The sequence below is a fragment of the Cotesia glomerata genome, linkage group LG3 (genome assembly GCF_020080835.1).
Source record: "Cotesia glomerata isolate CgM1 linkage group LG3, MPM_Cglom_v2.3, whole genome shotgun sequence".
Lineage (NCBI taxonomy): Eukaryota > Metazoa > Arthropoda > Insecta > Hymenoptera > Braconidae > Cotesia > Cotesia glomerata.
Window position 1 is genome coordinate 24,756,835 of NC_058160.1, and position 26,595 is coordinate 24,783,429.

At 29.1% G+C, this 26,595-nt stretch overlaps 1 protein-coding gene and 1 long non-coding RNA gene across 3 annotated transcripts in view; one reads left to right on the forward strand and one right to left on the reverse strand.

Moving 5' to 3' along the window:
* Positions 1-26,595, forward strand: part of LOC123262141 — a 118,810-nt gene that overhangs the window by 3,316 nt on the left and 88,899 nt on the right. For both annotated transcript variants that reach the window (XR_006508873.1, XR_006508872.1), the window contains exon 4: positions 26,025-26,338. This is a non-coding gene — a long non-coding RNA (uncharacterized LOC123262141). The remainder of the gene's footprint in view (positions 1-26,024; positions 26,339-26,595) is intronic.
* On the reverse strand, positions 23,667-24,800 carry LOC123262139. The gene is made up of 2 exons (XM_044724243.1): positions 24,144-24,800; positions 23,667-23,870 (listed from the first exon to the last, which is right to left on the reverse strand). The coding sequence occupies exons 1-2, from the start codon at positions 24,715-24,717 to the stop codon at positions 23,731-23,733; spliced, it is 714 nt and encodes a 237-aa protein (XP_044580178.1). The 5' UTR covers positions 24,718-24,800; the 3' UTR covers positions 23,667-23,730.

The window sequence follows — 26,595 nt, forward strand, 5'->3', positions numbered from 1 at the left end:
AACGATCAGTCGAGCGTGTCTTCAATTTCGAGCATTCTCTCACTATCTCTGTTCGGTATCTATTGGCCGGCGATAAGACGAGGGGTGTAAGACAGTTATCCTAATCGCGATAGCATCCTCTTGGCCACTGAAAATCTACAGACTTTTACGGACGTAGCATATGTGGTCATAGGGCTCTTATCAGCCTATTCCCAGAACGAATGACCCAATCATAGGATGGGTGTCGAACCCAAATACTTTGGGAATTTTATTTATTTTTATCTCTCAACAGACGCTGCGTGTATTAACTTTTAATATTAATCCGGAATCCAACGCTAACTTTTATGGGGGCATGTCCAAGAGTTCAGGAGCTCTTTTGAAGTAAAACAAAAGAATCATGCTGGTGGATAAGTAAATATTTGAAATCACTCAATAATATTACTTTATTTTTGGTGATGGACTTTTAAACTTTAAACGTATAAAATGAATTTTATTTTAAAAATTATTGAATAATAAGCGGAGAAAAAAATACTGTGAATGACATTTCGGTTGATTTAAATATTTCAAGACTAATACACGAGGTCAGTCGGTAGTCGTTAGAGGGTGAGGCCAGCCGAAGGATATCGATCAGATACGATCACGGTGGAATTAACCGTCCCTTTCAGAACTCTTGACTCAAGACTAACCCCGAGTTTCTCCGTGTCTCTGTAACCCCCGTAGATTTCTATTCCCATCTAAATCTTTTACTTAGAGTAAGTCTACTTTCCGACGCAAAAAAAATAATAAAAATAGAAAACAAGAGGATAAAACAGACTCAGTTGATCAATTGGTCGCCTTGAAATTTTTGTTCGATCAATGAAATATCTGGAAAAAACAAATCAATTCAACAAGATAAAACAAAAATTTTCATTTTAAAAATTAAATTTATTTTTCATTCTAACGTTTCTTTTTAAACTTTTTAAATTCAATAATTTATTTTTTTTTATTATTCAATATTCAAATAGATAGAAATGTTGGAATATTTTTTTTCGATAATGTTTGGATGGTTTTTTCTAAAAAAATTTGCTTTTTTAATTGAAAAAACCCCATTTTCGAATGTAGCTCTAGTGTTTATATTGGTCCACTGAAGATACAACAAAAAATTCATTTAAAAGCTTAAAAATGATTTTTTTGGTTCAATTATAAAAAATATAAAAAAAAAATAGACATCGTAGTGTATATGATTAACTAAAGAAATTAATTAATCAAAACTTTGAGATATCAAACTATGATTTTCGTAAAATCGAATGGAAAAAATAATCAATTTAAATTATTGGCTTTTTTTTATTTTATTAATATTTTTTGAACTTTTAGATTCTGTAAATTTTCTGCTCGAAGATTTTTAATTAAAATTTTTTATTTTATACTTATAATAGTTTTTTATGAGTTAATTAATAGTTTTTTCAAATCGCCACTTATTGTATCATTTAAATATAACCAAAATTGTTATAAAAATTATTTTATATTAAAAAAAATTGTAAAAAAATTAAATTTTAGCCGTAAAATATGCTTGGATCTTGTTTATTACAATTTATATGCATTTCAAAAATGACGAGACAAGATCCATTTCCAGATTTTCAAGCAAGAGTAAATCATATTCTTCGCGAAGTTTAACTCCGTCCATACTTAGTCATAAAAATATAATAGTCTATTGAAATTTATTGCAAACGGAAATGATGATATACTTTTTTCATGTAATAAAGAATACAGTCATGTAAAATTAATCGTGCGACAAGCGTTAGCAGACGTGTGATTTAATAATAAAAAATCATCCCCCGACTGTAACAGGGTTGGCAAGACGATACTAACCCCCGTCGCGTAATAAGTTTAGTTTCTCCGGCTAAAACCATAAAACAGTGCGTTTCACAGCGTGATACTGACTCTCTGTTAAACTACTCTTAAGTTTTCGAATCCTAGATCTACGCCTACCCTATGTTGTTACGGTCCTCGATCACTTGTCGACCTTCCTCACCACAAAAACGTCTTAGTATACATATAACCAGGATGTGTAACGATAATAGATCTCCATAGATACCTACAGTGTTAAATGTTTCAAGTCCATCAATTATCTAAGCGGTGTCAAAAAAATTAATTTACCATTAGCTTATCTTTGAGTTTTTCAACTAAATATATGATTCATTTTCTCATCATTTTTTAAACTTGTAAAAAAAAAATCAATTTTCTTCATGAAAAAGTAAAAAAAATGATGCCCATACAGAACTGGAAGTTATTAGGGTGTGATTTAATTTCTGAATTTGTCACTAAGACCACATGGATTTTTATAACTCTAGGTCTCTTACATGTAAGCCTTGGCCTTAGGGTTAAATGGCCGGTGCAAAAAAGTCATAAAATAAGTTATAATTTGGCGCAGTCGGCGACGCCTTGTTCAATGTCCTGTATGATCACCACGCACTCTCGCTCCGGTGAACAATCATCCCTTTTTCCCCTTGCCCCTTCGCTATATATCCCCCTTTTGTACAACACAACTAAATTGAGATGGTACTTTGTTCTTTTTTTCCTGTTATATGTTTTATTTATTTTTTTCATTTTCATTTTTTTTATCCGCTGAAGTAAAAGCTGTTTCAATTCCACCATAAAAAATAAGTTGATTTTAGTCTTATCTTATATGTTTATCAAAATTTATAATTTCACAAATATACTATTTTTTTATCCATTTAGTAGCAACGAAAAAAATTTATAAATAAAGTTTAATTTATTTTTTACCGGTGTAATTTTTTTAGCAATTTAAATGGCGCAGGAAGAGGTATTTAGGGCTTATCAATCGAATCTTTAGGCAATTTTGGTAGATAACCATCGAACTGGTCATTAGAATCGTCGACACAATAGATATAATGTTATAACGGAAGTCAATAGGTCGCATACTAATTTAAAGAGTCAAATTTCTCATCGAATGTATGATTATGATCATGATATGAAGACCAAAAATAATAGACGAATAAAAACAATGAAAAGATCCGCACATGCTACATTATGATGCTTAATGTTCTAATAAGAATAGTCGGAGTGGTTTTGTTTGAGAGGATGGAGGATCGAGGCAAAAAAATTCATCCAAGTAAGAAAGTCGCGGATCGTTAACAATGGAGAGTCAGTGGTCGTTCGCGTAATGGACACCTATAAGCACCGGAAAGAGGCAATAACTCGAGAACGCATCCACGCGTTAGACTCCTTCACGCTGGTACGATCGCACATGTCGTTCGTCCACGTCCACTGATACGACGAGAGACTACTCACTACTCGAAAAGCGTTGAAAGACTACACAGACTAAGTACATACGTTTAGTTTATTCCTACAATGAACAAAGGCGGAAGAAGAAGAACAAGAACAAGAACAAGAAAAATAGTCGTATAGCTTTTGGTCTTGATACGCATCGATGAGTGCAGAGAACAACCTAAAAGGAACGGTTTTGCTATTTATGTTCTCTTGTATTAGATTACTTCTCTCAATCATATCATCCGCTGACATAATTGTCTCCTTACTGTAAAAAAGCATTATTTAGTATAACCTGGCAAGGAAAAGTAAATTTGAATATTGAAGTTAATATTTCTACTTATCAAAAATTAATCTTTATACTTGAAAAAACCTTGAACCAAGAACATCATTTTGAAGAAATTGGTTCAAATTATTTTAATTTCACACATGTTTAAAAATTTTTACATGGTAATTTATTACATCGACGTTCTAATTAGCAATTTGTCTAACTCCATTTTGGAAAATCTTTCATTTTTACGAAAAAACAATTAGTTAAAAATTAATTATCACTTTAAAAAACAATTTATTATCTAATAAAGGTATAATATTTTGGTTTGGATCATTTAAATAATTTATAATTAGACTTTTGCTACATCAAAATGTTATAAAATCACCCTCTAAAAAATAAGGAGTTAAATCAATTGCTAATTAGACCGTCGACATGCTTTTGAAGTAATTCATTACAGTAAAAATACTTGTAATTTAATGATAAATTGTGTAATTAAATTATTAATCTTATTCTTAGTATGTATTTTAACATTAATGTTGGCTTTTCCATATTCATTTAACATCATATTTACCAAAACTTGATGTTGGAGGATGATCATTGCATTATTGTTAACTAATTTCAGTATCATATAATATTTAATAATTTACGGCTGTTTTTAGTAGAACAAAATTAATTTCTGTACATTTTTCCAATTGATCCAAATGTTGAGCAGTAGCTTTATGTATTCAAATATCTGAATATGTTAAATTATGATATAGTTGTCTTACAATTGACGGAAAATTGTTTATTTTTTAGTATCGTCAGTTTTGACTTATAAGTATTCACTAAGTTTTTATTTGCATAGATCAAAACAACTAAAAAAGAAAAAATAAGCATATGACTTATGACAAAATAATTTTTAATGAATTTGACAAAAATGATGGTCTCCCCTGGTCTGGTTGTAATTTGTCACAGCAACGTTATAGTTTATTTACGCCTGGTAGTTACACGGGAAACGACGATTGGAATTGGTAACAAGCGCGTACAGAGCCAGAGACCAGAGTAAGAGCGTTCGTGCGAGATGAAGAGAAGGGAGGTGGCAGAGGAGTGAGTGGGTGGGCGATGGTTTGTCGACGATCGTGGTCACTACGGCTATAAATCTTGAAAGCAATCGAGGGTGTGGTCAAACGCAGTCGAGTCAGTCGTACACGTATGTTCTACTCTCATGTCTTTACTCTCTTTCTTGTTACACTCTTTTTTCCAATAACATTTACAAATGTATTGAAACAACTGTGTGCTAGAAGCTCAACCAGTAGTAACCAACAGTATCACGTGTATAGTGGTGTTTTGTCCTTTCCCTGCACTATATAACATAGATATGTTGTTATATGTGTTACTTCCTCTCTTTATCATTTAGGCACACGCGTGGTCCTTCATTTGTCCTCCATACATGAGAGAACATGCATGCCATACAGTACATGGTATATGGTACATAGGGGGATCAGAGCAATGGTCAAATACTTGATACTTGTACACATAACATAATATGTTTATGTCATTGACATTCAACTTTATGCATTTCCCCTTTTTGAAAATCACACGGTGTCAGGAAATGTATATTAGTTAACTTTGTATAGGAATAGATATTTTAACCCAAGTGATTTATTTTTCCTCAATGAATTACAGGGGAAAGGGAAAGGAAGGTCAATTGAACCACTCAACTTAAAAAATCGATAGGAATAAAAAATGAAAGATTGAAATGTCCTTTCAAAATTTTGTAATATGTTAATCTTAGATTTGTAAAATATTAAAAACTATTATAATGGTTCCATTTTTTAAATTAAAAATTTTGTAAATTTTGACGTACTATTATAACTATTACATGGCTCTTAGAAAAATGTTCAGTAACGTTTCGATTTTCAAGTACAATCATGATATTCTAATTGTTATGATTCACTCTATTTACAGTCTTAAATAACTGAACAATTCACTCTTATAGAATTTTTTTTTTCGAATTAACAAAAACGCTATTTATTCTCTTTAAATTTTTAAATAAAATTAAAGAAATGAAAAAAACATTTATAATTGGTCAGTACCAAATATCCTATTATGAAAATCTCAAGAATTGTTATTTATAAAACTTACTTAATCAAATTTAATAATTCAATTTTAAGTTCTATTAGTTTACCAATTTATTGTCGAAAATATGCCAAAAAATTGTTAAATACATACTTTTCTTTTTTTTTTTTAATTCTGGTAATTTTTAAAATAATTTATCAGCGAAAATAATTAAGCAAAAAAGTATTTTGTAAAGAAAAACGTTATTTTACTTCAAAATTCTACAACAAAAGAATCATTAACAAATTATTGGTTCAATTGACGACCCCATCCCCTCTACCACAATAATTTAAGTATAATTAATGGGTACTTTTCATTGTATATTTGAGCCCATCTGACGATATTAATGATGGACGATAAAGAATTGATGAATAGACAACTAGGACCTTTGATGATTGAAAAGATGGTAATAAACGGGTAAAAAAAAATAACTTGGGTCGCCTATTACGCAGGAAGTTGCATCCGGTTATAGTATAGGACGACGGTTACACATACTCGCGAATGCCTCACTAAACGTTTCCCTTAAGTCGAGCTGTCTCGTCTCGCCCCTGCGTTTTTCAAGGACGTTTACAAGTGCAGCGTATTTATTGCACGTGAGATGGGTATATATGCACGTGGTCAATATTGCAATTCATAATAATTGTTACTATATGCGGGTCGTAATTGCCGCGTACTTCGTGTGAAATTTCGCGCAACAATTCTCGCTTTTGTTGAGTACTTGGACAATTAGTCCGATAAAAAATTAATAACAACATGTACTTAGCGATATATGATAATAGTTTTTTCAAGGGATACACCACTGTTTTTTTTTTTATTGATAATACACTCTTAAATAATGCAACGCGAGGAGATCAAAAGATGAATGAATGAAGAAAGAATGAAGGACCTTTCCTTTATTTCTCAGGTATGAGAATTATTGATTTACAATAGATGCCTTTTATTGTTAGAGATGTTATCAATTGTAACTATTATAATTGAGGTAACAATATTCTTGTTCAAGATTTTTGTACTGGTCAGCCGCGAACCGCGAATCGTTAAAACTTCCCATTCATAAACAGTGTGAGAAAAATAATTACTTTGATGCTTTTGATAATATTTTTACATGATATAATATCAATTTAATTACATAAATATTAAGAAATCGGAAAAACTTAATTTTTGATTCGAGACAACAGTTATTTTAATGTTTTAAAATAATATTCACATATCTTGTTTTAATTCAACACATGGTCAAATTTAAAATTAAATAAAAATTAATTTTCTTTGTGAACTAAAATAAATAATTGTTCTTTTACAATTTTTTTTAAAAAACAAAATAATCATCGTAATGAATGTACCTGAAATACCGAAAGTTTTTCACAAAACCAAATTTAAAATGATATTTTTTCCTAAAAAACAATATTATTCCCAAAAAACAACTATTTTGTTATACTGTATCCAATAATTAAAATTTATCTTTGTTATATGGAGTAAAAATATAAAAATAAGTTTTATTAATAACTATAGCTTTTACAAAAGCTTTCAGCGAACTCTAATGTGTAGAGGCTAGACTAGTGCATATTTATAAACGACAACTATTATTATCCAAGTAGTATACCGTGATAAAAAATGTTTAAAACCTCTTTAAATTTTGTACTTGAAGAAACGTTTTGTTTCTAAAAATTTTGATAAATACTCAAATTAAATTCAAATTTCATCCTTTAGTCTGCAAATTTTTTGCTTTTCTTCAATAGTTATACAAAGTTTGTTCGCTTTGTAACCGACCGCCTCAACAATAAATAAGTACTATTAACTTTTCTAATTGATACAAAATATAAAGTTTAAAGAAAATTGTTGTTTGATACATTATATTAATAAATAACAACATGTTTAGTGTGATAATGTATAAATACTTATAAGCAGAGCAAAAACAGAAATTAATAGCTTATTGACTTAAATAAACTATCTCTTCGATATGTTAATCTATCGCATTGACAATTGGTATGTGTTCTAAATTATACCACTACAGTATTCTGTTTGTTCATATATGAATAAGTCTTGTACGTCTGCCTCGATATGATATGAATGTGCATACATCAGAGGAAATAGTGTCTATTAATTTAGTGCTTTGATGATATGTAATGTATGCAAACAACAATCAAATTTAGCTTTCCAGTTCATACTTGACATATAAATATTGATTAACCAAAACATTGATATCCTCAAACTGAACTAATAATACAGCTAATACAAGTTTATATATAGTATAGTTAGTCGTTAGTTGAACAAAAGAGTATCATTTACACATCTGACGTGGAGTAAAACGGTTTGACAGTATAATTTATTGATTGAAAAGTTTGTCACAAAGCTTGTGTAAAAATAACATTATAACGGAATATTTTTCTATTCTTATAGCCTGCTTCTACTTATAGAACGGTTGACATTTTTCTCATTTTTTGTCGCCAAGTCGATTTTGTCGCGTAATCTATAACACTATCGTCAGTCGTATAATCAAGAAAAATATATTTTATCTACTAAAAAAATTTTTTTTTTAACTTTACACTTGCTTCTATTCAAAATATTCTGTTTTCATTCTTGATTTAAGGCTGAAAAAATCATTGTTGAGATTATTCTTCTTAAATTAAAAAATTGATCTTTGAGTGTAATGAAATAAAATACCAATTTATGTAAGATGCGTTACGGCATTAGTAAAAGTTATTAGATCATTTTTATAGTTTTTACGATTTAAAATCGAAAAAATCATAAAGAGTCCTTAACTCTGTAAGTTGCCTAGTTTCAGCAGAAAAATCTTCAACCTGAATAAAAGTGGAGTAAAACTTCTACTAGTAGCATGAAAATCCGTCAAACACACCTGGAAAAAGTATAGTAGACAGCGCTATAGTTGCGGTTACCAAAATTAGAGAAAACAAATTAGTTAAAAAACTTTATAATCTAAAACCGTGTCATTTTTTACTTAATACTATAAATATATATACGCTACAGAATTTATTATTATTTTATTCGGACACACCCAGGCGACCAAGATATCCGTTTAATATCAACCGATCCATGGAGAGGTATTTACTTGTGATCACATGAGTGACAGAAATTGGCCGTGCCCTTAAAGAGCTTAGGGATGAATAACACTAACTCAGATAATTTTAAATCCATGTGTATAAATGAATTATGTATACACACTTAAAATAAAATAGGACGTGTCAGTGTTTATACCTACATTCGCAATGAGCTTCATTTCCATACTGTAATGCCTTGTATCCTGTCGTAGTGACAGTTGATATGATTATGCGTTAACAAACCATTTAGACCAGGTGTTTAATTGTCTGTGACGCCCAAAAACGTCGCCTTTGCCTTCTATTTAATTATTAATACGTTTTGGGTTGTAGTTATCATTTATAATGCTTAAATGATCTGTTCACTTTTTTGAATTTACAGTATAATTATTTTTTTTTTGTTTAAATTCGGTTCGGTTTGTGCTTATAAGGTTGAATTTCATGGTGAATGCATCCTATATTACAAATAATATAATTTTTAATTCCGGTCTTGCTGTCAGAATTTTAAAAACATTACTTACTAGAAATCTTTACACTAAAAAAAAAAATTAAACTGGTTCGAGAGAAAAATTCTTGAACCAAGAAAATAATTTCGAAGAGGGTAATTGTCTTTAATCAAGACGAAAAATTCTTGAATCAAATAAAATTTACTCAAACCAAGTAAAAATTTCTTAGTTTAAGAATTTTTTTACTCAAATCAAGAAGATGAAGTTCTTCAAAGCTATATACTTGATTCAGGAACATTTTTTTTTCTGTGTAGAAAATTTTTATTGATGAGGAACTAAAATTTATTAAAAATCGTTTATTTTTATTTTATTTATTATCCTTCAAATGCTAGTCAACGGTGCTGTAAATGATATTTGATATTATTTTATCCTAAAAATTTAAATTGCGCGCTCTCATCCTAACCAGTAAAAAATCAGAGTAAAAAAATTTCAATTCTAAACTGATCATTTTTTTAAAAGTAAATTTATTCATCAGCAACATGAGAAAACGGAAAAGCAAATAATAAGAATAATAAATATATAAAACGAATAGGTATAGCAGACGAACAGCAAGAACAGAAGAAGCATCACCGATCAGTATCTCGAAGACAGACGTTTATCAAGAAAATGTAAGTTTCCAGGCGTTGATTGCTCTCTTTGAGACGCTCTGCCTTTTAGTCTCGGCTTCTTCCTATTCTTCTTAAAACTCTTCGTCACGAACATTTAACAGTGAATAAAAGTAAAGAAGCAAGAAAAAAGAAATAAAATAAACTAGACCGGCAGGCATATCTTGATCGTCTGAAAATTCACCCCACAGAATAACGCTTGTCTCGGTGACACGATTAGTCACGGTGAACCGAGCATGCGCGATAATTTAAATGCGACGAAATCGGCATTTACATGCTATAGTTACATGTGGGCCTGCATCTACGGCGCATGCGTTCTTATGATATCGTGTGTGGGCCCGGTCGGCTTAGCTTTAACTTTCTATACATACATGTTAGACCGTACATAACAACTTGGGCTCTGCATTACTAATGCTGATGAGCATATGTAAAAATACATATATAAACGTATTATCTATAAAGTATTTAATAAAATATAACATAAAATACCACATAAAGCGTTATAAGGCCCTCGCGTGAACACTTACAGTAGTTCTGGACTTATCTCACCTCGTTACCTTCATTTAAGTACCGCAAATACTTGAAATATCACTTCAGCTTCCGTAATTCCATTCTATATTATCGTTAAATATTCATATATACTGCGCAACATTTCATACATACTTTTTTTATTTTTATTAGCTAATTTTTTATGGCGGCAGACATTAAACGACAAAAGTATATAATTAACGTTCCGTACGAATCAATAAAGTAGACAAGAGTTGATGAGTTTGTGTATACATACAATATACATACTCAGTCGTTGAAATATTTATTTGGATTTATTGAGATTTAAGAAATCTTACATATTTATTTATCAATAAATATCTCGAAATAGTTATCGAACAATTATTTATCGAAAAGTATTTTTTTCATACTAAAAAAATTTTTATTAATGTTTGTTAATGCATTTGTGTAATCTTTTTTTTCAGTGAATCAATAAGTTGATAGATTTTGAATAATGAAGAACAATTGTTTAAAAATTTTTTATAATAAAATTATCAAATTAAATAGAACAACATTTCAATATTTGATATTTTTTCATAAAAGTATTTTCAAAAATTTTTACATCTTTTCAATGAGCCATTCTAAAAAAATTTTTAATTATTTTCTAGTCTTCTTCCTCAAAATAATTGTATTTAAAAAAAAAATTGATTTTTTTCTTGTAAATAATTTCAATTTTTTTAAATATTGATCAAAAAATGAAGTCTAGAAAATTTTGACGACACTTTTCAGCCATTATAAAAAACACCGATATTTAATACAATAATTCAAATAAGAAAAATTTATCTATGTAATGTAATAATAAAAATTACACTTTACAATTTATCACGAAGTAATTTTTACTAGTTATAGTATAACAGTAAATGGTATTGCAATTTATATATTACAACACTTTACAAATAACCGTGACTGCACATATAATCTTCTACAGTACTAATCAGTGTTATAAATGGATCCCCATTTGTATAAACATTTACAACATATTTTTCCATGTTAAAAATACTTTATTGACTCACATAAGCTTTTCCAAGGAGTTATAATAAATCCAGTTTGTTTCTCCTTAATTGATTCTTCTATTAGCGTAGAAACTGTAATGACATAAAAAAAAATAAACAAACTTTTTAACAAAACGACAACATAAAAGCCAGTACCAACTGTCACGATATTTAGCGACAATGATCCTAATTTAACGACAGAAAAAAAAGAGACTTTTAAATAAATAGTAAAAGATGTTGACAGACTAATTATTTTGTATACGTCGCAATAATTTGGTTCGGTCGATTGGTAAAGTAAGAACTAAGTATTAAAAAGCGAGCATGCATGTCAACATGAAACCAGGAAGCGATATTCCTAACTCTACTTTAATTTTAGTTGGTACTACCGTCGCACACATGAATATAGTTTGTAGTAGTGATTTTATAATCCTCTTCGTGCCTTTTTCTTAGCCTAATAAGCTCTCGCAAACCTCTAATTTCGTTATAATACAACTATAACTATAACTACATACCTTATACATGTATACATATGAGTTGAGAGAAAGAAGAAAGATAAAAATTTATTAAAGTCTCTCGTCTCTTGCAGACGTTTGTCATTTCTTGTCTATATATATAATATACCAGTTCAAGTCCGGAAAAATGTATAATAGGCTGAAAGACGACGTGCTCGCGGCTATTCTCAACGTCACTAGCATGTCATAGTACTCGCTGGTACTGAAATCGTTGTGCTGGGCGTTCGTCAATTATTGTCGGGCGTGTACCTCAGGTAAACGTTGATTCATGAGACTATTTCAATTGAAATTTGTGTCACGACGACACGACACTTCTTGTGCTTGTTAGTCTAAACTTTCATAACTAAACTGCCTAGTCGTTGTTTGTATTTTTTTTATAGATGCTATTGAGATTATTATACTTAGCAATGTTAACAATGTGAAAATGCATCAGAAAAAAAAATTCTTAATTAAACAGGTCTGTTAAAAAGAATTGTTTAGGATGGTAAAAATGACAGCTTTAAAATGAATAATTTCTTGTCGTTCCAGTAACTTTTTTGTTAATTTTCATCGTAAATATGCGGATTAATTTATAAAACGGTAAAAAAATTATATACTTTTGGTGTGAACTTTATTTCGGAGCTAAAAAATTAAAATTATTTACTTGGGATTTATTTTATTGAGAATTGTAATTTTTCAGAAACTTTCAGTGACTTTTGTTACTAAACAGTAGAATTTTTGCGAAAATTAAAAATATTTCCATAGGTGCACTTGTAGTATATTAAAATTTTATTGAATTTTATTCTAGTAAGATAATCATTTACTTTAATAAAAATATAAATAATCTTTTAAAAAGAGAAAGAAACAAAATATGTAAATTTTTTAGGTTTTGCTGATTGAAATTGAGACTATTTTTTCTGAAATTCTTATTATAATATGGGTCCTATTGACGAAAATCTCTACAAGTACCGGTTACGTCACCTTCATTTACACAGATCATCCCTGTATTACCACAATCGCTCAGTTGGGAGCACTAAAACAAATCATAATTTTTCCTTAGAGATTTTCAATTATAACATTTAATATAATATATAATTTTCTATTTATAAATCTTTTAGTTCAGCTATTATTAATTTTACTTACTGAGTCCCCATCTGAGTAACCATTAATACTGACAATCGCCAGTAGTGTCATAAATAAGACCATCAAGAAGAATCGAGACATCATTGGTTTACCCGCGTGAAAAAATTTCTAAAAAAAGAATTTATTACTAATTGTCACTACATTGATTGATAAAAAATTTCAAACTAATTAAAATTGAGAAACCGATAAAAATTTATTGGACAGCTTAAATTTTTAGAACTAATTTAGGTTAAATTTTTTCTCTGAGCTTTAGAGTTTCTGAGAAATTAATTGGTTAAAATAACCACTTACCTCTGAAATTGTTAGAACTGTTGATTGCAAACAACAGACTGCTTAGTTATACCCAAAAAATTCTCATGCACACCAATTTTATTCAATTGCTTATCGAAAAAACAGTTGTAGAATCATGAACATGAATACAAAAACATTTATTTTTCGATTTATTGTCCTACCCAAAAAAATCTGTGCAAACATTTAGTATATTCGGTGAACAAAATATTTGCATACATTTGTGGTACAATAAAATTTGATTTAATTCTATTCTGGTAAGATGATCATTCACTTCAATATAAGCATGAATAATCTTTTAAAGAAAGAAGGACGTAGAATATGTAAGAAATTTTTTAGGTTTCGCTGATTTAAATAGAGAATATTTTTTCTGAAATCTATATCATTATAAGAGATTCCTATCTATATAGTCACTCATCACGATATCTCGGGAACCATCAGATCTAGAAACTTGAATATTACTTTTGCTATGTAGAGGTTAGCTAAGAACGGATTTTAAGAAATTCCTCCCCCAACGGGGTTCGCGGGGGTGTTAACAATAAAAAATTCCCGTTTTTAAAATATAACTCCTATAGACTCCAAATTTGATAGAAATTTTCTATAAGTGATGTAAAAATCGTTTATGAACTAATGTTTCGATATTTCATCCTACAGATTAATCAGATCTTGTTGTCTGTGTGTCTGAATTTGAGCGAATTACGGTGAATTCTGATGAATTAGATCTTTTTCTCTGTGTGTCTGAATTTAAGCGAATTACGGCGAATTCTGATGAACGAGATCTTTTTGTCTGTGTGTCTGAATTTGAGCGAATTACAGCGAAACCTAATAAATGAGATCTTTTTCTCTGTGTATCTGAATTTGTGCGAATTACGGCGAATTAGTATGAATCAGATCTTTTTCTCTGTGTGTCTGAATTTGTGCGAACTACGGCGAATTCTGATGAATTAGATCTTTTTGTCTGTATGTCTAAATTTGTGCGAATTACGGCGAATTAGTATGAATCAGGTTTTAAAACTCTCAAAGAGTTCATTTATAATTTTCAACGTTAGATCCTTCTGTGCCTGAATTAGAGCGAATTAGGGCGAATTTGTGTGAATCAGGTTTTGAAACTCTCAAAAAGATCATTTATAATTTTCAACGTTAGATCCTTCTGTACCTGAATTTGAGCGAATTAGGGTGAATTAGTATGAATCAGGTTTTAAAACTCTCAGAGAGTTCATTTATAATTTTCAACGTTAGATCTTTCTGTGCCTGAATTTGAGCGAATTAGGGCGAATTCATATGAATCAGGTTTTTAAACTCTCAAAGAGGTCATTTATGACTTTTAAAGTTAGATCCTTTTGTTCCTGAATTTGAGCGAATTTAGGCGAATTAGTGTGAATCAGGTTTTAAAACTCTCAAAAAGATCATTTATAATTTTCAACGTTTGATCCTTCTGTGTCCGTATTTTGAGCGAATTAGGATGTATTAAGCTTTGAAACATTCAAAGAATTCATTTGTCACGATTATTATATTACGGCTGTGCGAATAGTGTCCGAATCGATCAGCAAATTCGAATCGAATATTCAAATAGTTCGAATATTCACACACTCCTACTTTTTTTCTAAGCCTAATATTTTCGCCCTAATATCAAAACTTAAAACCATTAATTTTAAAATTAAAAAAATTAAATTAAAAATAATCTATACTAATATCATTACGAGGAAAAATTTGATTGTTTGTTTGTTTGTTTACATTGAATAGTCTCCAAAACTACTGAACCGATTTAAAATTTTTTTTCATCGTTGGGAAGCTACACTATCCCCGGGCGACATGGGCTATATTACATCATAATTAATTTAAACATTTTTGTTAAATACCCGTGCGAAGCCGGGGTAACCTGCTAGTTTTTATTATAATCTTTCAAGTGGTGTTACATTCTCAAAAATTCAGCCATTACGCCTGAGATTGAAAGTTGAATTATTTGTAGACAAATATTTATTGTTATAAGTCTTTTGGACTAAAATCTCTGCAATAACCGCTGTTTCCACTACCCTCATTAGCACAGATCAACCCTGTATAACCACAACCGGTTTGTGGAAAGCACTAAAACAAATAATAATTGTTCCTTAAAGATTTTCAATTATAATTTTTAATATAACATAATATATAATTTATAATATAATGCATAATTTTCTGTTTATAAATCTTTTAGTTCAGCTATTATTAATTTTACTTACAGCATCCCCTTCTGAGTAACCATTAATACAGACAATCGTCAGTAGTGTCATAAGTAATACCATCAAGAAGAATCGAGACATCATTGGTTTACTCTCGTGCAAAAATTTCTAAAAAAAAAAAATTTATTACGAATTGCCACTATATTTAAAAAAAAAAATTTCAAACTAATTAAAATTGAGAAACCGATAAAGATTTATTGGACAGTTTAAATTTTTAGAACTAATTTAGATTCAATTTTTTGTCTGAGCTTTAGAGTTTCTGAAAAATTAATTGGTTATAGTAACCACTTACCTCTGAAATTGTTGAAACTGTAAGATTGCATACAACAGATTGCTTATTTATACCAAAAATTTCTTTTGTAACCTAATTTTATTCAATTACTTAGCGAAAAAACAGTTGTAAAATCATGAACATAAATACAAAAACATTTTTTTTTTCAATTTTTTGTTCTCTGTCGAAAAAAATCTGTGCAAATATTTAGTATACTCGGTGAAAAAAGTATTTGGATAAATGCACTTGTGGAATGTTCAAATTTTATTTTAGTAAGCTAATGATCTAATTTAATAAAAATATAAAGACTTAATTCTTTATCGAAAAAGAAGAAAATGAAATTTGTTAAAAAGGTTTTAATTAATTAAATAGAGATCACTTTTTTGGATATTTTTATTGTAAAATTTTGAGTAACGTTAAATTCTCAAAAGTTAACCCACTACATCTGAAATTAGAAGTTGAATTATTTTGATTGAACTATGTATTCTTCTGGCATGCAAATACCCATAAGACCATCCGTATTATCCTCACAGTTCAGCCCTTCATCACAATCGCTTTTTTTTTTGCACTAGAACAAAATAATTTTTTTGTAAACCTTTGCATTTACTTTTCTATTTATATAACTTTTAGTTTAACTATTATTATTTTGACGTACATGGCCCCCGTAAGAAGTACTGGTAATACTGATAATAGTCAGCACAGTCATAAGTAAGATCATCAAGAAGAAATGAGACATCATTGGTTTACTTTATTTATTTCTGAACAAACAAATTTATTACGAATTTTCGCTACGTTTTAGTAATTTCTGAGACATTATTTGGTTGTAATTATCATTTACCTCCGAAATTCACAAAAAATTTTTTGAACTGTCGATTCTGAATTACGGATCATTCATTTTTACCCACAAAATATTTATTTACCCCCGTTTCACTCAATTGCTTATCGAAAAATCATTGAAATTTCATGACTCTAATTTTTTTTTTTCAATTTATTAATTTTTGCCGAAAAAATTTATGCAAATATTTAAGACACACAGTATAACAAATTTTCTATTATTGCGTCAAAAAAATGTTGTATACTTGTTTATAGTATAGGATAGGCGTCTACGCAACAGATACACAAAAAAAAAATGTCATTATCGTTACACTTGATTTGTGAACAAAAATGACACAAAATTTTTTACTGTGTAATCTTTGAAGAAATATTTACTCAAGTGTGGTTGCGTTATATTTAAATTTTTTTCTCGAAGAAACATCTCCCTTATGATTATTTTTAATGTGTGACTGTCGAACTAAAATTTAGCACGATAGCGACCCAATATCAATAAAATTTAAGATTTGAACAAAACGAAGAATATCGGTATGTATAATGATCTAATTAAGTGAGAATGAAGGCTTAAAAAACAAGAAACAAATTTAAAATTAATTTTTTTAGAAAAGCTATGTTGAAATAAATAGTTAAATTTTTTAAATTGATTTTCTCATAAATCAGATAACTTTTCGATTTGTGTTTTTTATTTGGCTTCAAGCATGAAATACATGTTATAAGTATAAGTATAAATACACAGAGATATTAAATGTGTGCGTGTAATTTACACTGGAAGTGGTATGCGGTATTTCTCTGATCGTTGGATTTAAAGTCCATCACCACAATCAAACGGGTTACACTTTTATTTACACCGGACGTCGAGTCGTTGATTCTTCCACGGAATAAGAGAAACTGAATAAAAGATGAGATTCACACCGTGTCTTGATTCACGTTCTGTGAACATATTTCAAACGTTTTTTACTGCTGTCATTGACCGCTTTGTTTTTATCATTTAAATACCAATTAATAATCTACATTCATTTTATGCCAATTTACAATCGTTTTTATTATCTTTTAACTATTTTTGCCTTTACATTTTATTGTAATTAACATAGTCGTTTACGTAAACTTTAATTATCTATCAAGTATCCGAGTATAGTTTTTTGACGATTTCTAGTCGAGATTATATTGAAATAACCAAAAATTATGTATTATATTATACATGAAGTTTAATAATTTACACCTACTGAAGATTGAAGCAGTTGCTTTCTAGCAGAAGTAGAAGTCATTTTGAAAATTCCAAATGACCATCAAAATTAATTAAAAACTTCTTCTCGCATAAATTTTATTTACCAATAACTCAAATAAACAATTTGCATTTTTGGTAATTGGGTTTGGTGAATGATGGTCTATCAATTACTTTTTGTTTGAGTTTGAATGTACGCAGATGAAATAAAATAATTTGATTGTTTTTTTAAATAGTTGATTTGTATTTAAAATTCACACTTGGATTTATTCGCATGCTGTTAAATAATAAAAAAACGTTTCGAAGCCTCATAAAGAAACCTTGGCGATCGTAAACAAATTTAAGTCTTCTAAGAGTCATGCTGTAAACCGATCCAATTAAGCGGCTAAAGTTGTAAAATTCACATACGTGTGAGGGCCAATTAACACCCGAACGTGTGATTCAGATTACGGCTATTGAATGGTTACATTTATGTGTAGTTATGCGCAAATCAACTCACAATAAATCTTCTTAAGTTACGACTTACTTTATCTTCATAAATTTTATTATATTTTTAAACCAATTGACGAAAGTATGATTGATTTTTTATTTTCATTTAACTTTAAAATATTTCAATAAATTACCATCAGAGATGAAAACTTTGGATGATAAGAAGAAACTAATTAATAAAAAACTGAGAGAATGGATAAAAATAGATAATTAGTTAAAAATCATGATGTTAATATAATTTCTGCAATAATATTACTTACAAAATTTATATAAACTACAAACTTGCTAGGCTGATATTCTTTTAATAGCTTGCACTGTATTGGGTATTACTATATTTACTATTTCAACATTAAGTGATTGTTGATAATAAAAATATATAATTTAATATGCACTCGTTCTATGCACAAGTGCTATACTCACTTCTATAGAATTTTTTTTGTAAGGAGAATTATAATAAATAAATAAAAACTTTCACATTTTTGGACAAGAATTAGTGTATTGTGATTAGTATTAAATTTTTAATTAAAATTTGACCTTATTAAAAAAAAAGTTTATGGTTAAAAAGTGTGAACAAAAATTTTAATTATCAGAGCAATATTTTACTCTGATCATTAAAAATAATAATAATAATAAAAATAGAATTTACTGAGTGTGAATATAGGCTACGCTGGTCAAGCAATGTAGGGTGTAGGTTTCTTTAACTCGGCATCGATGTTTAATTGACCTCATTCCAACGTTACTTTTTTGCAGTAAAATGTAGAAAACGGTTGATACTTTGAATAAATATAATATGCATATGTGGTCAAAGTGCGTGAAAATTGTTAATGACTAATACTTGATTAAAAAATTTTTTATTGTAATTCATGATATTTGTTTCATGAATTGGGATCGATTACAATCACAATTTTTGTGATCTAAAAAAAAATGATCCATTCATTTAAATTAAATTGAAAAATGAATAATAATTACAATAATAGTTTAAAAAAAAAGTAATTTGAACATAGTTTGTTTTATGACACTTGTATAATGCCGACAAAAAATTTTTAAAAGAATTTTCTATTTATGGTGATGTTTACTAGGTCTTGAAAATGAAGGGTTAAACCCTGTTTAGATATGCAAGTTGTTTTTTATATTTATAAAAACGGCTATGTTTTGTAGAAAAGCTGTAACTCCACTCAATCTTCCTGACGTTGAGGCCGTGACCTTTTTCAAGACAAACGGGGTGTCCTGATGGTACGGATAAGCCGCCGGTGTTGGTTTAAGGGTTTCTTTTCAACAACTCTTTGGGTTCTTAGCACGCTTTGAGAATTATAACGACGTGTTTTCAGCACCAGTTGTCTTTTCATACCTCGTAAAAAATAAAACTGTCTCCATCGTCACGAAATACTCACGTAGTGACGATTTAAAAAAGGAAAATTAATTCATACGCGTGACCATTCTTGCATATGTGATATGTCATCAAAAGTTACCTGATCGAGAACAATATGCTTTTATTTTATTCAGCTGGAATAATTGTGACCTTTACACCTCTGTATATTTATTTTATTTTATTTTATTTCATTATAAGGCGATCAGTGATGGAAGTTAGTTAGTCTCTGATAAAATTTAAAGAATAGTTTTTCTTGGTATTGGAAATAAACCGTACTCATCTGACACGCACACAGACACCTGCTTCAAGTAGTATGAAGCAGGTGAAGTATACTGCAGTTACAGATGTAAAGACTTTTATAAATTATTTTTTTACATCAAAAAATCAATCTATCTATCGTTAATTACATTTTTTTTTTGGTATCTAATAAAATTTTATTTGACTCAAAATGAAAATTTATTAGAAAAAAATTTATGTTAGGAAAAAATTTTTTTTTTGTTATTTTTTAAATTATGAAGAAAAAAGTTTGTTTTATTAATTGAATATAATAACATTTTATTCATTACAGTAAAATAAAAATTAATTTTTACTATTTATTTAACTTAGAAATTTACCAAAATTTATGTTCTCTTTCGATTTCATAATTATGTTTTCAAGTTGAGTTTGTAATTATTTGAAGCATGATATGATCAAAACAACTTAATTTAATTTCGCATCTTAATGAAATAATAAGGTATTAGTTTTATCTTTGACGACGTAGTCAAATGATCAATTTTTAAAAATTCATTTTATCTGATTCTTGTATCCATAATTAGAGACAGACTGATCATTTACCTTTTGTAGTAATTTCGATAAAATTAAAAAATTAAGAATTTTAAAACTTGGTTATATTGCATGTTTAGATATTAAAAATGTAAAAAAAAATTGTTTTGTCCATATCATTGCAATTCTCATGTATTTTTTTTTTTTTTTATTTGCTGCAAAATAGTGACAGACAATCTTGTTTAAATTTTTTTAGTATTAAAGTGAAATCAGGGTAAAATAAACTGCTCTGACAATAATTTTATAAAAGATTAAGTGATATTGGATAGTTTCTATTTTTAACTTCCCGCTAAGAAAATTGAAAATTTTCAAAAATCGGGAAGTTATTGTTTTCACCCCGTTTTTCGAAAATTGAGTTTTCATCAGATCTCGACGTTTTGAGGTCCTAGGAAGCTTTCTTGACTATTTCCGCGGTGATGCCACCGTGTCTGTATGTATGTGTGTGTGTGTGTGTGTGTGTGTGTGTGTGTGTGTGTGTGTGTGTGTGTGTGTGTGTGTGTGTGTGTGTGTGTGTGTGTGTGTGTGTGTGTGTGTGTGTGTGTGTGTGTATGTATGTAAATCTCTCATAACTTTTGAACGGATCATCCGATTCGATCGAAATAAGCGGCGATCTGAAGAGTTTCTTTGCCCCTAGAATTCCGATACTAATTTACAGAATTTGAGTCGCTCAATTTTGAGAAATCTCAAAAATAAAATTTCCAAAAATTCGTTTTTTTGACATATCTTTTAAACGGCTGAACCGATCAATTCCAAAAACTAATCAGCTCTTAACCTCAAAAAACCACGTCGATTGCCACCAGCCCGGTCAAAATCGGTTGATTTGTTCGTGAGATATCGTTGTCGAAAAAAATTGGAAAAAATGTTTTTTTCAGAATTTCTATGAAATTTTTAGTCTGACCAGTTTACGCTTAAAAATTTTTCAAAGAACTCAAAAAACTGCGTTGAATGCCGTAAACCGCGAGAAAATCGGCTAATTCATTCAAAAGTTATTGCGGTTTGAAAATTCAAAAAATAGTGTTCTATAAAACTTCCATTAGCCTGTTGAGCTTGAAGAGCTCAAAAGCACAGAACAGCGATTTATTTGAGCTAGGAGAGCTTAAAATTACACAAAAATTATATTTTTGAGCTCGAAGAGCTTAAAAAATAAGTGAATTGTTGAGCACTGAGGTATGGAGGTAGCGGGAAGTTGCAGGGATGGCCTTTAGGGTCAACCGTTTTCCTAATTTTTTTTTATAGAAATATCTCTTTACATAAAAGAAATATCTTAAAATTCTAAATTAATCAATACTGTTTGCCTATAAATAAGCTTTAGTTAGATTTCTTCAGAAAGAAATTCAAACTCAAGTTAGAAGTATTATTTTATTTGCAAGGATATACATCAGTATTGATTAGTAATATTAATGTTAATTGGTCGCAGCAACCATTGAAACTCAGACTGTCGATGTTACTTCAATGACGTCAATTAGTAACAGCAAATGTTGGAATGATCAGATTAACAATCAGTAATTCATCAACTTATTTTTTTCTCTTTAAACTATGAATTTTCTTTCATACAATTAAAATGTTTAAAATATTCACGGATAGATTTATTCCGAGTAAATTTTTTTTTTGTCTAAAATTTCATTCATAAAATAAAACCAGTTAAACTTTGGACTCATCATATCCATCTTTATGATGAAAATAAAAAAAAGGAAAAAAAAAAATTTAATATTGCCCGAAAGAAATGAATAAAATTCTGGCAATAAATAACAATGAGGTTAAACGGGTATATAAAATTGATATGGGTGATATGAGGATTGTAAAATTAAAGCCCCGAGGCAGGTTTTTAAGTGAATAAGAAAAAGACGTTTGATATTGAAGGCAGGATGCGAATAATTCAGTGAGAAAAGAAGAGAATGAGAAGAATTGCGAGGATCGTGCCAAGAAACTGAAGAGCAAGAGAAGACATTCTCATTGCTGGAAGCTGAAAATGCAGCTGATGGATGAAGCTTGCATCGGCGTGTCTTCCATTATTATCTGAGGAACCGGACGCGGATCGTCATCTTGACCGCAAGTAGTTCCTACTGTATGGGATACACTGTGTATCAAAATTCCCAGTCGTCCTTTTCTGGGACTGTGATAATGGTGAGCCTTTTATCTCGACGCCAATGCGACGTTACAGAGGACATCAACTGTTTCAAATTTTTTAAAAGGGAGACAAATGTCGTCTGACACCATCAAATTCTTGTTGAAAAGAGCACATACCCAGCCTCAACTCCAGCGTGTACATGCGATCCTCGTACGGTGGAGCGCAACATATTTTATATGGTACATCACATTACATGTAGCAATGTAGTGATGCGGTGATGGACTATCACGATGTGATGATGATACTCAAAACACCAGATGCTACGTCTCAGACATTTAGTTTTAGTAATGATGTAGTCACAAACAGGTTGCGTGACTTGTAAACGACATCTCGCAAATAGTCACGTGCGGTCATCGTGCAACAAATTACTATCTGGGAATCATGTTGTCAATATATGACAGGATGTGTGTTTAAACTAAAATTAAATATATCATTCTCTTTAATCAATCATGCTGTGCTAAATAATTAGAAAATTTTTTAATTATAGGGGTTCTTATTGTTGAAACAAAAAGAGATTCCGTTTGATCTTTTTCTTGTTTTATGTTGTATTAATTATAATCATAGTCTGTATTATAATAGAGAAACGGTGGCTATAACGGTTAGAAAGAGTGTTGTAGGATATTATGTACAGATGGAACAGTAGAAATTCAGTATGTGTGTGTATATTGATAAAAAAAATTAACTTGATTCAAAATTCAAAATTTTAAAAGCTAACTTTACATTTGCTTCTGAAACTTTCTATTATTGTTGAGCTAACAACATCTTTTTTGGGAATTGTTATACTGCCATTTAGTTTGAACGCGCCTTCCCCTTTTGGAGAGTTTGAATATTTTAAATCAAGTAGAAAAATTCTTGAACTAAAAAATTGTTTGAATAATTTCTTGGAGTTTTTCTCTTGATTCAAGTTAATTTTTCTATCAGTGTCGTGAATTAGAGCTATAGGTGAGAGTGGAAAACATAAGCCATAAATTTTATTTTGAATTAAATTTTTTATTTTTAAATAAAGAATTGAAATTAATCCTTACAATAATTAATAGGATTAAAAAACGGAAATAATAAATTTTTTTTACTTTTCTTCCATTACAATTCAGAAATAATTGTAAATTTTTTTTATGATTTTTGAAGATACAGTAAATGCCAAAAATCACTCAAAATTACTGTTTACAATTTTTTGAATCAGTTGAATAGATGGAAAATCGGCCATCACGATATACATCGTATTTTTTGGATTACGAAAATAATCAACCATTTTATCATTCATTCCAAGCTCTTCAATAAACATTCACTGATAGAAGGATTTGTTTATAGTTAAAAAGATTTCTTAATATTTAACAAATCATTTATTAGAAGCCATTTGTTAGTCCTTAACAAATATTTGTTAGTATTTAAAAAGATTTATTAATATTTAATAAATGAAAATCAGATTTATTATATACAAACAAATCATTTTAAATACTAAGAAATATTTGTTTAATACTAAAAAATGGTCTGTAATAAATGATTTGTTAACTATTAACAAATATTATTTAATACAAATAAATCCTTCTATCAGTGTTCCAAAATTAAGGTCCATAGGAACCCTGGATTTACAGCATACTTGTGAAGGTAGATAAAAAATACCATTGCCTGACAAGTAATTTATATAGCATGGAAGATGTTCTTCTGATTCAAAAATTTCATCTTGAAGATTTTTAATATCCTTCCATTTATTATCTTTAGTGCAATAGAGAGACACCTCCCAGTTATTCTGTTCTCCACAGAATAATATCCAATTTGTACATGTAAAAAAACCTCTATGAGCTCTGGACAATAAAATTTTTCCACGATGTTGTCCGATAGCGTTGGTGAATGACCAATATTTAACAAATAAATCAGTATACTGCTCAATGTATCTTTCCAAAATTTGACATTCGTCCATATCTGTGTTTTCCCGATACCACTCTTCCTGCATGAACATAATTACAAATTCTTTCGGATTGGATGTTACAAAAGCATCTATTTCATTTATAATATCTCCGAACATGATTTTTGAATAAATACGCTCGTGATGCATCGCAAAAATATTTTCAATCAAACGTACTCGCATGTCGAATACACGTATGCCAGCTTCTAATTGTTTAGTTATTGTCATGGATTGTGTCCCCACATAAGGTATGCCAAATACTTTGTACGTAGCTGAGTCATGGGTTCCGATCAATGAAATAGTGTCTAATCTCTGTGTTAACCACGACTGTTACAGTTTACTGAAGTAAGATATGACAGATAGAATACCACAAAAAGTAACCAAATTTTATCTTCATTTTTGATTAATCTGAGGAGTAAAAATATTTTATATTTAATACAGTTACGGTGTATGTAACATACTTTAAAATTATTATTGCTAGAATTGACTTGAGATTCTTGAACGCACAATCATTGAAAAAAAAAAAAAAAAAAAATTTATTTGCTAAAAATTTTTTTATTGTTAACTATTTGTATAGGGAGAGTTAATTTTAAAAAACTAAAGCTTAATCTTTGTTTAAATTCATAATTTTTAGACGTAAATTAATAAAACAGACTGAATATTTCAATTACTTACAACAATAATATCTTTTTAGTAAATCAATTAATTTCACCTGAACGAAGACCACTTGAAGCTTTTACTTAAAAATAGACCCAGTTAAATTTTTAAATTAATCAGAGTAGTAATTCAAAATATCCGTAGTAAAAAATTAAAAAATTTTTCTGTTCAACAAATTCTAAACTAGTAGCATGACTGGAATTCACCATCAGTGTTAAGTAAGTTTAGAATATGAACAAGCAGCAGTTTTTATGGCAATTGATAAACAAAATGATAAAATAACCTTTATAGATGCTCAGGTTTCGCGTTTTTTTTAACTATGCACTACAAGAACTATATTTTTAAAACTTAAAAAAATTTCTTAATTTGAATTTAATCTTCAGAAGTCAAGTTTTCTTCAAAATTCGACTTTTTCCAGTGCCAATAAGAATCTACTCTAATTTGTTCTAGATGAACTTAAATTTATTAAGAATCTTAAAATGAAAGACTATTTTATGAGCATGAATTAAAATTGTAAATTTAAAAAAAATTGGCAAATTATTAATTTAGACCCAAATTTTTAAAATCGAATTTTCTTTAATATTTTTGCGTGTCAGATTTTGAAAGGTAAATTTTAGAGTGTCTTTTTATTAAAAAAATTTTTTCAAATAAAAAAAAATACGAAAAAATTTACAAGGTATCAAATGTCGGACCTTTTACAAAAATTAATTCTAACATAAAACTAATAAAATTATCTGTTAGAGTGTTAGATTAAATGAGTAAATTTTATTTTCTATTTATTTAAACTCACAAAGCGGATCTGAAATACACATAAATCTAAGATCAAATGACTCTAAAGATTTTATTTAAGATGAAGCAATTTTATTTTATTTTTATAGTTATCTCGGAGGAAAGAAAAGAATAGAGCGATATCTAAAGTGGCAGCATTGATCGTGGGTTCTCTCAGCGGTAAGGAACAAACGTTTATGAAGAAAGACAATGATAATGATAAGAAAGAGCTAGAGAGATTTTAGCTTCCTTGCTACCAACACGGTAGCTTGTTCCAATCTACATCTCTCGAAAGCAAGTTTCTTCGTCCTCTGTCACCTCGCTAGAATAATTATTTTCGTGTTTTTTGGCTCCGAAAACTTAGTGATTGCCATCGCCGACTCGTTTTAAACAACGTTTTTCATTCCCAAGGACAATTGTTTCGGTGAGTTAAAAGCTACTTTTTCTTATTTTTTATTTTTTATTTCTCACAACCTGCTGATGTTGAACGTGCGTTGAATTTTTCTCATTAACACGTTTCAACAGTTTTGTAAAAATTTTTTTTCACTTCATTAATTATTTTTTCTTCAGGAAAAAAAAAATTTCATGTAAAAAAGAAAATTTCTTTTATTATTTTTTAAATTACAATGTTTTAAAATAAAATTATCTAAATTGCAATTTTTTTTTGTTATAAAAAATTCT

Bases quoted from the DNA above. Each gene is read 5' to 3' on its own strand.
- LOC123262139 (XM_044724243.1), bottom strand. From the start codon at position 24,717: ATGACAATAACTAAACAATTAGAAGCTGGCATACGTGTATTCGACATG. The intron at 23,871-24,143 runs GAACACTGATAG...CCTTCTATCAGT, and splicing joins TCCTATGGACCTTAATTTTG to GAATGTTTATTGAAGAGCTT.